At 37.0% G+C, this 16,142-nt stretch overlaps 1 protein-coding gene across 2 annotated transcripts in view; it reads right to left on the reverse strand.

The window, feature by feature from the left end:
- Positions 1 to 16,142, reverse strand: part of LOC110627115 (probable acyl-activating enzyme 16, chloroplastic) — a 58,058-nt gene that overhangs the window by 20,184 nt on the left and 21,732 nt on the right. For both annotated transcript variants that reach the window (XM_021773366.2, XM_021773358.2), the window contains exons 7-12: positions 7,390 to 7,539; positions 7,200 to 7,267; positions 6,506 to 6,611; positions 4,624 to 4,782; positions 4,223 to 4,276; positions 4,050 to 4,130 (exon numbers count right to left, since the gene is read on the reverse strand). In XM_021773366.2, coding sequence (XP_021629058.1) covers positions 4,050 to 4,130; positions 4,223 to 4,276; positions 4,624 to 4,782; positions 6,506 to 6,611; positions 7,200 to 7,267; positions 7,390 to 7,539 — 618 coding nt within the window. The remainder of the gene's footprint in view (positions 1 to 4,049; positions 4,131 to 4,222; positions 4,277 to 4,623; positions 4,783 to 6,505; positions 6,612 to 7,199; positions 7,268 to 7,389; positions 7,540 to 16,142) is intronic.

Raw genomic sequence — 16,142 nt, forward strand, 5'->3', positions numbered from 1 at the left:
GAGCAAATCCCTTGGCAACTAGTCTGGCCTTGAACCTTTCAATTGAACCATCAGCTTTATTTTTCACAGTAAACACCCATTTGCAACTAACTGATTTTTTTTTTAGAGACAACAACTCCCATATCTCATTTTTAGTCAAAGCTTTCATTTCGTCAACCGCTGCTCCCTTCCACTTAGAATCTTTGAAAATTTCCTTCCAATCCTATGGGATGGATAGAGAGGAAATAGACAAGGCAAAAGATTTATAGGATGGAGATAAGGAACCATAAGAGAGAGTTAGAAATAGAGCGTTTAGTATACGACCTAACTCCTTTTTTTTTTAGCAACTAGTTTATTTAGATCATCAATGGGCTCAAGGGTTAGAGATAACTCACCAGATGGAGAAGAGGAAGATTCTTGACACTAAGTAGGCTGGACATTAGCTTTTTCTACTTCTGTTGTCTCTTCTTAAGTATCTCCTTAAATCTGGTTTATCTAGTCGTCCAATTATCTCTCCCTAATCAACAATAGTCTCCCCTTGTACAGTAGTGTCCTCCTAAGTAAAATGCTCTAGAGTTATAGGACTAGAAATCATCTCTTCTCTCATTACCCTCCCCTTAAAGAGGCAATGGATGGTACTGAAATAAGGTTCAGTCTCTCTAAACATTACATCCATGTTGACAAAGTATATTTTAGATAGAGAATGGTGACATTTGTAACCCTTATGCGTGGGAGAGTATCCAACAAACACACATTTAAGAGCTACTAGATCTAGTTTCCAAGCTGTTCTAGTATGAATAAAACATGTACACCCAAACACCTCTGGTGGAGCAGTATAAGCATTTTTCCTTTGTAGCACCCCTAAAGGACTTTTAAAGGGAAAGAGTTTTGAGACGAATTCTATTAATGAGATAAGTTGCGACTAAGACTGCATCTCCGCAATAGGTTTTTAGAAGATTAACGGTGAAAAGAAGAGATCTAGCTACTTTTAACAGGTGCCTATTTTTCCTTTCAGCAACACTATTTTGGGCTTATACTCTATTTTGGGCACTAGTATAAGGACAACTAGTTTGATATAGTATCCCATTAGACTCCAAACAGAAAAATGCTATCCATGTACTTCGTGCCATTATCAATTCTCAAAACTTTTAACTTAGCATCAAATTGAGTATAAATATAGATCATCTTATGAAAAAATTGAAAACAACAAAACACATGAATTTTTGTCTTTATCAAATAAACCCAAGTCATTCGAGTGTAGCAATCAATAAAAACAACAATCTAGCAACTCCTAGATGGAAACAGTCTATGTAGGTTTCCAAACATTAGAATGGATAGTTATAAAAGATATTGTACTCCTATTATTACTCATAAGATAAGAATTTCTTGCATGCTTAGTATACTTACAAGCATCACAAAATAAAAAACCAAACTGAGTCTTGGAGAATAGCCAAGATAAAGCTTTTCTAAAACATAAAAGGATGGATGTCCTAACCGTCTATGCCATTGTATCTTTTCTTAGTTGTCATCCTTATTTTCTCCAAAAAGAAACAAGCAAAGGAGTTAGATTAAAGAAGATATTTTATGGACTTAAACAGTCTCCTAAAGTTTGGTTTGAAAGGTTTAACAAAACCATGATTTCTTGTAGATACCAACAGAGCAATGCTAATGATACCCTATTTTTCAAACATCATGAAGGTAAAGTTGCTCTTCTTATAGTGTATGTCAATGATATAGTAATGACAAGAGATGACAAAGAAGAGATGGCTCAATTCAAAATCAAAGGTCTGGGAAAGCTTCAGTATTTCATAGGAATTGAAGTTACCAAATCAGAAAACAAAATTTTTATTTCTCAGATAAAGTACATTATGGATATGTTGGAAGAGACTAGTATGCTAGGTTGCATACCTGCAAAATCTCTTATTAGGAGCAATCACAAGATACAAGCAGAAATTGTTAAGTCAATGGATATTGGCAGATACCAAAGGTTGGTTAGAAGATTGATTTATCTCTCACACGCTCGACCAGATATAGCATATGCAGTTACCTTAGCATTTAGTTTATGCATGATTCCGTGAGGCTCACATGCAAATTGTCTTTTGCATCTTGTGATATTTGAAGTCTACACCACATAAAGATCTCATTTTCTTTAAACATGGTCACTTTCAAGTAGAAGTCTTTGTAGATATAGATAGGAGCTGGATCCCTAATGACTGGAAGTCAACCTTTAGATACTACAAAGTTGCGATAGGAAACCTTGTTATTTAGAGAAACAAGAAACAAATTTGTGTTGCTTGATCAAGTACTAAAGCTGAATAAAGAGTGATAGCTTCGAATATGAGTGAACTTTTATGGTTATAAGGGTTATTGAAGGAACTGAAATTGATCAAGATGGACAAGATACTTTGTATTGTGATAATAGAGCTACTATTAATATAGCACAAAAATCAATTCAACATGACCGAATGAAACACATTGAAATTGATAGGCACTTCATTAAAGAAAAACTGACAGATAGTGTCTTGAGTTTAGTCCATGTACCTGAGATGTAGATAGTCGATGTGTTTACTACCTATCACAACTTAATTTGCAAATTGGGTATGTGTGATATCTATGCAAACTTGAGAGGGAGTGTTGACTTATTTAGTTTGATTGACCGAATTATATGCTAATTCTGGCAAAAATCAAGGGTCCTTAATTGTGCGAGATTATTTGTAATTATTTGTTTTCTTTTTTGTTAGATTATTTGTAATTATTTGTTTTCTTTTTTCTTTAGAATTCTTTGTGTTTAAATTAGCATGTAAAATATTTGTAAAATCAACTGAGAAATACAAATACGTTTTCTCCCAAAATCTTCAGATCAACATTAAGGTAGTTAATAAAATCATAGATTATCTCTGCTCTAACGCAAGATCATGATTTCCATGTTATTTTCGAATAGCCTTCAAACATCATATCTTGGTTGGCTTATGAAATTTTCTTGATTTTTATTCATTTTATCCACCATGGTGAAGGAAAAATCAAATCAAATTTGAAGCATGAAAAGGCAACTATATCATCGATATAACGACTAGAAAGGGATGGCTACGGTCACCGTATTGGGAATATATGCCCCAAAGAGAAAAAGAATGGAAAATATGAAAAATTAATAGCAAAAACCAAAGAGACAAAATAAAATCATAAGCATGACATTGGACATCCAAAATTTTTTAGTCATCACATCCAAGGCCACAATAGCATTGAATGGTGAGAGCAATATAAGGCCCAAAAGCAAATCAATGGCATTACAGAAGGAACAAGAAAAAGAGGAATGAGCTGGAAGAAAGACAAAGGGAAGATTCGGAAGATATACAATTGGAGAAGGATAGCAAAGAAATTAATCTGTTAGAGAGATATGCGGGGGTCTTGCCATGTGGAGATACCAACAAAAAGGGATTCAAATCGATCAATATACAGGCTATTACCAGCAGCTGGGGTGAGGAGATTTTATTGTTGATTTTCTATTAACTAGGACTAGCACTCTGCTGGTACGAGAGATTCTTCTCTTGGTTATTTGTTTATATTTTCCTTTATGCTTTGAATCTGGTCTTTTCAAATTGGTAGAAGATTTTTTTTATGTATTTTGCAGAAGTGCTAGATCTTGCATTTCAAATTCCCTGTTTCTTATTTCTTATAATATCGATGAATCATGTTCTTAACTCAATCAAATGGTTTCAAAAATCATATAGCAGAAGCCCGAAAAGAAATATATAGAAAATATTCTGTTCGACTCATTGTAGGCCTACTTGTTTTCTTGTTGCCTAGTATTTAATTTCTATGATTCCATTATTCATGGGTGAGTTTCCCATAAGTGTTGTGTATTAACTACAAATCATGCAATTTTCAAATTTAATATAAGGTTATGCCATGTGCTAGTTCAAGTTTTTTACTTCAATGCACACAAACTAAGCTTTTAATTAATAAAATTAATTCCAAATTTGAAATTTTTCAATATTGCTGAAAATATAGTCAAGTTTCAACTTGAGAACAAGTAAGAACAACATCACAAATATAATGGATGCATTTCTTACATTACAGGTGGGTCGTCGAGCAGCAGTAACTGGAGATGACTCTGTCATACCATACCCATTCTGCACTTTCACGCCAATCGCCTACATGTATTATAGATATTACTATAAGATATCATACTTAAAAAAAAAAAAAAAATCTATTATTCAGCCAGCCAAGAATGAGAACCACTGACCTCAAAAAATTCATCAACATATGATGGTAAACTACCACCTCCACTTATGCCAGCCTGCATAGTACCATATGCATCAACAATAAATTACTAGAAGACAAATAAATTTATGCTAAAATAAAAAATGGAAAGTCAAAGAGAAAAAAGAGAACATTCTTAGAAATGCCAGAATTTTTCCCTTTTCCTCCGCAGATTCTCATTTTGGCTAAATGACTTTTCTTAAGAGCTGATGACAACAAAAAGCTTTGAAATGGAGGATAGAGGAAGACAACACATAAATTCTTGTAATTTCATTTCAATCCAAAAAGGATTGCCAACTTCAATTAGAATAAATAGTTGAGACAGTAAGGGGGGCACGGATAACAAAAAGTTCATTAGAAAAGCAACTAAACTACAAACAAGACCTTGCTCATTCCAATAGCAGAGCGAATTTTGCTGTAAACAAGCTTGTCAGCCAATATATGCATTGGCAGCAAGATTGCAGCTACAATTCTTGCCCATAGACAGTCCAACACCAAAACGAGATATGGTGGTTCCTTCCGACTCCTCGTCAAATAAGTTCCCTACAATGGAAGTGAAACAATTAAGTAGCAAATTGTGATCGAATGTAAGATCTCCGTTACGTTGTTAAAGTTGAGGAATCTCTTGAGCATGAGGTCATCTTCATGCAACAAAAGAAAATATTTAATTCCGAAGATATAAACATATCCAGTAGAATTGTCCACATCATTACAGTAGTATATTGGTGGGTCTCACTTTTATTTATTTATTTTTCACAAGAATGGTTGATTTCTGTTGGATTAATAAGGAAAGCAAAACAAATCTCCACCTCCCAAAATTTGAATACATATGATTATGTTCAAAATAAACATGAAATGTGAACAGCAGAAACCCAAACTCACAGGTGTGATGAGATTATACAATAATTTCAAGGAAACATTATAATACACCATGTATACTGTGCAACTAAAAAGCTATTATAAGGAGAAAAGTGTTGTATAAAACACCATGTGAATGGTGCATTAAGAAGCTATCATAAGGTTTGAATCTGACTTCATTTTGCCATGTCGTACCCATGTAAACATGAAAAACACGTAGATAAGGAGAAAAACAAATACAAGACGTCGTGTGCATGACGCACTGAGAAGCTATGATAAGCTCTAATACTTCCTCATTTTCCCATGTTGTACCCATGTCAACATGAAAAGCCACGACATTATTCATTCAGTCAGACACCCGAGTGACTGAGATATCCAAAGATTAAAAACACAATTTGTGGTGCACTATTTTCTCCCAAGACGAAGAGTATGGTTACTAGAGAAATGTTTTTTTTTTAGATAAAAAATAGTTATTAGTTGTATTTTGAATGATGCATTTGGTTATATTTGATGATCAACTTAGATTATAGCTATTATATAATTTATATTTTTTAATTTTATTTCAATAATGTAGCCAAGTATCCATGTCTAATTTCAAATACATCTCTCCATACTTTCTATGTAAAAGGTTGAACAGTCTGACACACGTGTGTGCCCAATTCCAATACCCATATCCAAGTCTAAGCAACATAGATGATAAGGAATGAAGCAGTTGCAATTCTACGCTCTAAGAATCATAACATTCATAAAAGCCAACACAACCAAAAAAACCAAATGTTTGCCCCAACTTGCAATTTCATTCCAACGTTTCAATTTTGAAAAAATTTTGGTGAAAATTGAAAAATTAATCAACTGACACAACGTACCTGAACCATGTGTTTATCAATACTTAATATCCTTATATCTTGTTACAAAAATACTCAGGAGCAAAATCAAATTCTCCACAAACAAAATTAATTTAGCTAGAAGTTCTCTAAAATTGAAAGGTTTGGTTGGTGGATCCAAAATTGAATCATTTTGAAGAATTTTGGGAATGTTTAAAATATTCTTGTATTTCACCCTTGATTTTTACAATTGGTTTATATTATTATTTATACACAAAGAATTATAACTAAACAGGAAGCAAATAATCAAATAATAATTACACAGATAATTAAGGATCCTAATCAAATCAAATCATATCCGTAGAATCAGCAAATAAGTCAACACATTTAAATGAAATTGCAAATTGGCACAAACATTTGTTTTTGGGTCCAGAAAGACCCATTGATAATACAAAAGAAGCGAACTGCAAAAGTGAGGACGTGAGTGGAAGATTGCTAAACGCATCATAAAAATAGAGCTTAACAATTTCTAATTTCAAATTGATAGAGATAACAAAGATAAGGTAAAACATTAAATTTCAAACCTCGTAAATTCTCTTCAACTTCGTGTATGCCAAGCTGACCTTTATGAACGCAAATGCAACAAGCTTACGAATAGTGGAGCTTGTAGATATCTGCTTGTGTACCCCACTATATAGACAATAAAAAGATAGTGCTTAATTCATGTAGAATCAAGTTAATAAATTCATAAATCCTTAACTCTTAAAAAAGTATGGAAAAAGATAAACAAAGAACTAGAATCATTAGAGCATGCTATTCAGCACAAACTAAACTTCAATACTAAATATAGGTAAAACGGTCTATTTTCTCAACAACATCAAATCAACTTAAACTTCAATACTAAATATAAGGCTTGGGCAATCCTCACTCCTTGATCTAGCTTTTAGAGAAGAGTTAGACCTGGTCCATTTTCTCAGCGCATTAAGTCAGCTTAAACTTAAAAACTAAGAATTTCCATTGAACAAATGTGTAGAATACTAATTCATATTACATCTAGGAATTTACACCACTGCCAACTAAAATTTCACATCCGATCTAGGCCAGTCTTTCAATATTGATAATCCCTCTTTCAATATTCAAAATCCCTTTGCTAATATTAAATTTCTAGCTTTTCTTTGTTTTTTTTTCTTGAAGTTAATAAATATGATAGAATCATCAAAATCATACAAACTTCTACTCATAGGCAATGCATATGGAGAGGATTAGAGAAGGACAGACCTGTACAGTGTCTCATATACCAAAGGAACAGAGATCATGTAATGCGGTTGATAATGCTTGAGATCTTCCTATCAACAAAAAATAATTGCAATTAAGCCATATTAAATAATGCCAATGCAGTAATGGAAAGCAGTAGTTAAGATGCTTATCAATTCACTAGGGATAATTTCAATTGACAATTAGATTGTACCCTTAAGTTTCTCACGGTTGTGTATACTTGCTCAACTCCACAGGTCATTATAAAATACTCACAAGCGCGCTCATATGCATGCCAAGGAGGTAACATGCTTAGAAATCTATCCCCAGGTAGAGCAGGAACAATTTCCCATAGATTATTTATCTGAAAAACAAATGCCAATGACATAGCTTTATAAATTAACCAAGTATTTTCAACTTTAATTATGATTTAAAAAAAAAGCATAAATATAGAGAACCCAAAAATTCGTATATAATCTGTTACATACTATAGGAAGAGATATACGAATAAGAATAAAGCTGCTGCTAGTAAATAATGTTAGTTCTAGAAGGAATGTTTTGGAGGGAAAGCCTCGGATGGTTAGAAAACAGTTACTTGGTTAAAGGAAGTTGTGGTAGCTGCTATGAAATGTAAAGAAGGCTATAGTCAGTTAGTCACTCATTCCAAGAACTCAAGAAATAATTTCTCTTCCCCCCTCCTAATTCTCTCTTTTCTCTCTCTCTATTCTCCTATCCCTATCTCTCTTTTCCTCCCTAATTCTTCCTATTCTTCTTCTACTCTCTTCTAAAACTGTGTTAGGGCATTAAAATCCTAACTTTTAGTATCATAGCTGGTTTCGTGTGGGATTAAGGTGAATTTCAAATCTTGGAGCTCAGAATTATGACTAGATCAGTAATTGCGAGTCAAAAAGTGGTTAGGTTGCACAGCTAGAAGAACAATTAAGGATTCTTCGAGAGGACTTTCAAAAAATGCTGCAGCAGTGAGGAGGAGTTAGCTCGGGGAAGTCGGCTGAGTTGCTAGTATAGTCTATTGCAATAGTATAGGTGTGGACATGTATTGTTTTATGGTTTTAATACTGTGCTTTGCCCTAGTGTTTGTCCTTGTAATCCCTGTTTTCATGATCCTTATGTAAAAGTTTTAAGTAAGAGTTTATGTTTGAACTGAGCTTGAGGCATGTTTTGTTGACTATACTGGAGCATTTGATAAGGATTCTAGTATGGGTTTTATGATTTCAGTTTTGATACATGCACAGGTCGAGTCTTGGTTCATGAAGTGTTTAGATTTTTGTTAAATCATGTGATCATGTATGGGATTTTATCAGGTGTAACAGGATGTATAGTAGGCTTGCTACAGGCTCCGGCGACTTTAAGACAATCTGAACCCTAGCGCCGGTAGCGGTCCAGTTCCCGGATTGTTACAGAGTGGTATCAGAGCCCTAGGTTCATATGGTCGGACCTAGAGTGTTGGGCTCATAGATGTTATAGAGGGCAAGCACATTAGGAAAAATCATGTCCACTAGGATAGGATGTAGAGTCCTGTCTTGATGAAAGTATGATGATGTGTAATGCCATGACTGTATGCATGTGCATTGTTGATATGTTATGTATGATGAGGGTTCATGTGGAGATGCTAATGTCTATGTGTTAAATGTTGCTTTTTCAGAAGACAGTATGCGAGGCTCACCGTCGATCTGCACGGTTGACCGGAGTTCCACCTAAAAATGAGGGTATGGATGCCCTTCCCCCTACTACTCCGTCAAGTGCAGTCGAGTAGGACTAACAGGGTTGAAACGTCAAGGGACCCTAGAAAGTCTTTTGATGTAAACAGAAGAACAGATTCGGGTATCATCAGTTGAGAGTCAGAGAAGAAAACGTGCCTAAGACAGCTTTCAGGACTAGATATGGGCATTATGAGTTTCTAGTGATGCCGTTCGGGCTAACCAATGCCCCTGCAGCATTCATGGATCTCATGAATAGAGCTTTCAGACAGTTTCTGGATCACTTTGTTATTGTTTTCATTGATGATATCTTGGTGTATTTCAGAAATGTAGAGGAGCATGCCCACCATCTGAGGAGAGTGTTGAACACCTTGAGAGAACACGGCTTATATGCCAAGTTCTCTAAATGTGAGTTCTGGTTGAGGAGTATCTCTTTCTTGGAGCATGTAGTGTCGGAAAAGGGAATCGAGGTGGACCCTAAGAAAGTAGAAGGTGTAGCTAACTGGTCCAAACCCACCACAATGACAAAAATAAAAGCTTTTTGGGTTTGGCGGGTTACTACAGGATATTCGTTCAGGATTTCTCCAAAATAGCTGCTCCTATGACCAGGTTGACCAAGAAGAATCAGAAGTTTGTTTGGTCAAATCAGTGAGGAAAGTTTCGAAGAGCTAAAGAGAAGACTGACGTCAGCACCAGTGTTAGCTCTATCTACAAGTAATGAGGATTTCAAGATTGTGTGTTGATGCAGAATGAGAGGATAATTGCTTATGCTTCTAGACAGTTGAAGAAGCACGAGTTAAATTATCCTACACACGATCTAGAGATGGCAGCCGTGATCTTTGCACTCAAGATGCGGAGGCATTACCTGTATGGGGTAAAATGTGAGATCTTTACAGATCATAGGAGTTTACAATACATCTCGAGTCAGAAAGAGTTAAACTTGAGGCAGAGGAGATGGATAGAACTGCTTAACGATTATGATTGCAAAATCCAGTATCATCCGAGTAAAGCAAATGTGGTGGCAAATGCTCTTAGCCGAAAGTCACTTGGCAGTTTATCCCACATCACAGTAGAGAGAAGACCAGTGGTGAAAGAATTTTACAGGCTTGTTAACGAAGGCTTACAACTAGAGTTGTCTGGTACAGGTGCATTAGTAGCTCAAATGAAGGTGTCGCCCGTCTTTCTGGATCAAGTAGCACAGAAACAGCACGAGGACTCCGAGTTAGTAAAAATAGCAAGAGCTATTCAGAAATGTAAGAATGGTGATTTTATGTTTGACAACAGAGGGATTCTCCGTTACGGGAACAGATTATGTGTACCAGATGACATAAGCTTGAAAGGAGACATTATTAGAGAGGCTCATAATGCCAGGTACAGTGTTCACCTTGGAGCCACCAAGATGTATCAGGATCTGAAGAAAGTGTATTGGTGGCTATCTATGAAGAGGGAAGTGGCTCAGTTTGTGTCCGCTTGTGAGGTATGTCAGGGGGTGAAGTTAGAACTTCAGAAGCCAGCTGGGATGCTCAACCCACTACTGATTCCAGAATGGAAATGGGAACACGTGGCGATGGATTTTGTGGTGGGGTTACCCGCAACGTCCAACAGACATGATTCTATATGGGTAGTAGTGGACAGATTGACCAAATCTGCTCACTTTATTATTGTCAGGAGCAGTTACTCAGTGGACAAGTTGGCGCAGATCTACGTGGAAGAAATCATCAGGCTGCATGGGACTCCAGTTTCTATAGTGTCAGATAGGGGACCCCAATTTACCTCCAAGTTTTGGCGGAGTCTGCAAAATGCTATGGGAACGAAGCTGGCCTTTAGCACTGCCTTCAATCCACAGACTGATGGACAGTCGGAGAGGACCATCCAAACTATAGAAGACATGCTAAGGATGTGTGTGCTAGACTTTGGTGGTTCTTGGAGACAACATTTACTATTGGTAGAGTTTGCCTACAATAACAGTTACCATGCTAGCATTGGGATGACCCCTTATGAAGTTTTATATGGAAGAAAGTGCAGGTCACCTGCTTACTGGGAAGAAGTAGGAGAAAGGGCTTTAGCAGGACTGGAATTAGTAGAGATCACCAGCCGGGTAGTGCCTATCATCAGAGAGAGAATCAGAACAGCTGTGAGTAGGCAGAAGAGCTATGCAAACATCCGCAGAAAGCAAGTGGTTTTCCAGGAGGGAGATATGGTATTGCTTAAAGTGTCTCTTATAAAGGGGGTGATTCGTTTTGGAAAGAAAGGTAAACTAGCTCTAAGGTACATCGGACCCTTCGAAATCCTACAAAAAGTTGGGAATATATCTTACAAGTTAGATTTATCTGCTTCTATGAAGAGAATCCATCCGGTTTTCTATGTTTCTATGTTATGGAAATTCGTGTCAAATCCGGACAAGGTTCTTAGTGAATATGATATGGAGATCCTAGGAGATCTCACCTATGTTGAGCAACCAATACGGATTGTAGACACGCAGATTAGGAAACTCAGGAACAAGGAAATCGCGAGGGTGAAAGTTCCATGGAATCACCACAATATAAAAGAGTGCACCTGGGAGACCCGAGAGTCGATGCTTAAGCAGTACCCCCATCTCTTTTAAAGTAAGTTGTCGAATGGTTTTATATGTCTTTTGATGTGTATGTTTTGCCTGCTCGTTTTGTTGAACATTCGAGGGCGAATGTTCTTAAGGGGGGAAGAATGTAATACCCGGCTAAACTCCGGCATCAGAATTTCCACTTTCCGATGGAATCTTGAAGCTGGAATCTTTAGAAGGGTAAAATAAGGTTTTCATAAAATGAATTTGAAATTTTTGAAATCGTATTAAAAGAAAGAAAGAGAAAAATTTTTTTTGAGGAATTCCAAGGTTCAGCCAACCCTTCAAGTTCGGCCGCCGAACGTGGTTTCTTCAGCCACCTATAAATAGCCATCAGTCCGAAAATATGATATTTCTTTCTCCATTTTCAGGCAGAGGTGAGTTCATACACCACCTTTGGCATTTTTGCTGAATTTCTCAAATCCCTCAAAGAATTCATGTTTTTTCTACTGTTGTTTTGAAGTTTAAGCTGCATTGCGGAACCCTAGCTCTTGGAACCCTCAAAACTCATCTCTCCATCTCCAAAACCCTCCCATAGCTTGCTGCCACCTTGCTGTTCGCCAAAAGGTAAGTTTGATCTTCACCTTTCTTTTGCTTTCTAAAGGGCTCAGCAAGTTTTTAAGTGTTTTAGAGGGTTTGTTGAGGCATGCATGTTAACTATTCCTAAGTTGAAGGGTTGTGTTAGTTTTATTGAAGGATGAGTTTCTCTTGGATTTTCTGTTTATGCATGATGAGGATTAGGCTAGATCTCGATGTCCTTTATGTGTTTTAAGTATGTATGGTAGTTGTTAGACTTTTGCATGTGCGTTTAAATGTGTTTTGGACGCTGCATGCTTAGGGCAAAATCGGGTTCTGCTGCCTTGCTGGATAACTCAGGTTCGGCCGCCGAAGCAAGGTTCGGCTGCCGAACCTGCTTGTGGAGGCAGCCATTTGGCCGCATAACCTACCCCCAAAGGTTTCAACTTTTGGATCTGTGATGGGCATTAGGCCGCCGAACTTGCCCCCGAAGGTTTTGACCTTCGGATCTGTGAAGAGCTTTAGGCCGCCGAACCTGTCCCCAAAAGTTTTGACTTTCAGATCTGTGAAGGACCTTCGGCCGCTGAACCTACCGCCAAAAGTCCCCCGCCTAGCTTTTTTCTGCTTGATTTCTATGTATGTTCTGGTATGTTTTTAAGGGTTTCTTGCAGAGTTGTTTAGAGTATTGTAAAAGTTATGTTTGGTCCCTCATTTGAGTCCATCTGTGTAGGATCGGACTGGGGAGACCGTAGAGGCCTAGAGTGAGATAATTGCTTCAGTTTTAGGCGAGCGCCAGCCAGAGGTGAGTAGAACTGAACTGATCTATTATTTTAAAGAAATCAAACTTTTTAAGTATGCTCATGCATCACGAATGCCATGTATATTTAATTAGGTTGTTTGCATTAGAATTCACGAATATGATGCATTGCATAATTTATTTGTTGTTGTGGATGGATGTTGGATGGCCCACTAGCCCTCAAGTATGATATGATATGCTATGACGGATATGGAAATACCAAGGCTGCTCATTCTACGTCTCTGGCACTATGTAAGGGAAAGACCAAGGCTGCCCATTTTACGCCCCTAGCACTATGTAAAGGAAAGACCAGGGCTGCCCATTCTACGCTCCTGACATTATGGATATGATATGACATGTTTAAGAGGAAGTCCTGAGGAGCACCCATCGTGAGCCGGGCACTATTGGAATTTATGGAGGGTTACTGGTGACAAATCCATCTTGATGTGAACTGTTTGTGTTGTGACGCATTCATACGATCATATGTTTATTGAACTGTTTTTTATGTTCTGCTCACTAGGCTCTTGTAGCTTATCCCTTTCCCCTAACCATAGGTTTGCAGGATCAGAGTTAGCTCGGGGAAGTCGACTGAGTTGCTGGTATAGTCTATTGCAATAGTATAGGTGTGGACATGTATTGTTTTATGGTTTTAGGAGTGTGTTTTGCCCTAGTGTTTGTCCTTGTAATCCCTGTTTTCATGATCCTTACGTAAAAGTTTTAAGTAAGAGTTTATGTTTGAACTGAGCTTGAGGCATGTTTTGTTGACCATACTGGAGCATTTGATGAGGGCTCTAGTATGGGTTTTATGATTTCAGTTTTGATACATGCATAGGTCAAGCCTTGGTTCATGAAATGTTTAGATTTTTGTTAAATCGTGTGATCATGTATGGGATTTTATCAGGTGTAACAGGATATATAGTAGGCTTGCTACGGGCTTCGGCAACCTTAAGTCGATCTGAACCCTAGCACCGGTAGCGGTCCGATTCCCAGGTCATTACAGATACAGTCCTAAGTAGTGATTCAAGTGATATTGTTTGCTACTACCATAAGGAACCTGGCGATGCAGAGAGAAATTATAAGAAGTTCCAAAACAAGAATCACAAGACTACTAATATTGCTGCAACCAACTCTTCTTCTGAGAATATTGCTCCCATCTTAGTTGAGGAATATTCTCAGTATCAGACTGTTGAAAGGGTCCACTTCAGTAACTGCTAGTACTAGTCGAGTAACACTTGCCTTGTCTCCTCATAAAAATGGATCATTGATTGTGATGCCATAGATCACATGATAGGCAGCCCTAATACTTTTGCTAGTTTTCAATCACAAAAAGCACCTTCTCCTATTACCATAGCTAATGAGGCAGCATATAATGTTGAGGGTTCAAGGACTGTTAAGCCAACTTCTTTAATTACCCTATCCTCTGTGTTAAGTTTACTCAATCTTGCCTTTAAGTTAATCTCTACGAGTAAACTTACCAAAAACCTAAATTATTGTGTCTCATTTTTTCCTGATCACTATCATTTTCAGGATCCTATGACGAAGCAGATTATTGGTAAAAGACATGTATCTAGTGGCCTCTACATTTTGAATGCATGAGTGCCTCGTTCAATTGCCTATTCCAATCTCATCTCTCCGCTAAAAGCACATTATCGATTGGAATATCTTTCTTTACCAATTTTGAAGAAGCTATGCCCTCAATTTCATGATGCATCTTCTGTAGAGTTCAGTAGAGTGTGAATCGTGTCATTTTGCCAAATATCATCAAGCTCTTTAAGTCCTAGAGTTAATAAACAAGCTAAGTCTGCTTTTGAATTAGTTCATTCAGATGTTTGGAGTACTTGTCTTGTTGGGTCTAAGACTGAGTCCAGATATTTTATCACCTTTGTAAATGATTTTTCTAGAATGACTTAGATCTATTTTATAAAGCATCATCCTGAAATTTTTTTTCATTTTTCTGCCTTTTGTGCTAAAATTAAAACTCAATTTAATATTCTTGTACACATTTTATAAAGTGAGAATGTTAGAGTATACAGACTTATATGACTCAACATGATATTCTTCTACTCCCTACTCAAAATGGGATTACTGAAAAAAAAGAATAGGCATCTTCTTGAGACTACTTGAGCCCTGTTATTCCAAATGCAAGTTCCTAAGTATTTCCGAACTAACGTTGTCTCTATCACATGCTTTCTCATTAATCGCATGCCTTCCTCGAATCTTGTTGACCAACGTAGAAGGTTCCTAATTAGGAGAATTTAAATCTTTGGGATCCTAATTAGGCTTGATTATAGGAATTATATTCTTATTGTAAATATTCCTATTTTAGGTTGATTCTTTGTGTATAAATACCCAAATCTTATAAAGATCAATTCAATTGGAATAGAATAAAAAATTTCTTCTAAAAATTCTTTATGGTATCAAAGCTTTTTCCTAATTTTAGGGTTTAAATTCAATTTTTGTTTTTTAGAGTTTCTAAAACCCCAAATCTACCTTTTTGGTACTACACTATTTAGAAGCCTTTTTCATCTCACTGTCGCCACCAGCAGGGTCGTCAGACTATCGCCGGCCAACCGTCCAGCTCCGACGCCAAAAAGCCATGCGCAAGATTCTGCGTCTTTCTCGCGCGCCGACGCGTGTGACGTTTTCCGGTGGTCTTTTCCAACGATGATCCTTTCAGGCCGACTCATTTTTAAGTCGCGCCTCTTAACTTGTGTGGATCTGTGACCTGGTTCACCTTTTTCCAGCGTGGGAGACGTATTCCGGTGGTTTTTTCTAGTAGTGATTCTTTCCAGCAGACTCGCCTTCAAGTCACACCTCTGATTTGTTAGACTCGTGCCTTTTCGTCGGTGAACAATAATTCTTTCTTCAGTAATAGTAATTTTCCATTGGTGTTGACAGAAGAAGGGTGGATTTTTTTCTTGAAATGGTAGTGACTTGTGTGGGTAATGTAAGGACTTCTAATAATGCTTTTGTTTCATCTTTTGGTTCTGTTCTATGGATTATTGATTCTGGTGCAAATAGACATATGACGGACTCCTCTAGAGACTTCCTTAATTATCTTCCATGTCTATAGAAAGACACTATCAGAATCGCAGATGATTCTTCCACTCCTTTCTCTTGAACCAGTTCTATTGTTTGTACTGCAAATATCACGCTATCCTCTGTTCTTCAGGTTCCTTGTTTCCCTGTTAATTTTTTATCTGTTAGTGCTCACACCAAAATATTTAACTGTGAAATTGAATTTTTTCCTAACCATTGTGTTATTCGGGACCTTCAAACTGGGAAGAGGATTGGCAATGGTACACTGCACGATGGTTTATATATGTTGGAAGAAAATC

Source organism: Manihot esculenta, chromosome 1 (assembly GCF_001659605.2).
Source record: "Manihot esculenta cultivar AM560-2 chromosome 1, M.esculenta_v8, whole genome shotgun sequence".
NCBI classification, from domain to species: domain Eukaryota; kingdom Viridiplantae; phylum Streptophyta; class Magnoliopsida; order Malpighiales; family Euphorbiaceae; genus Manihot; species Manihot esculenta.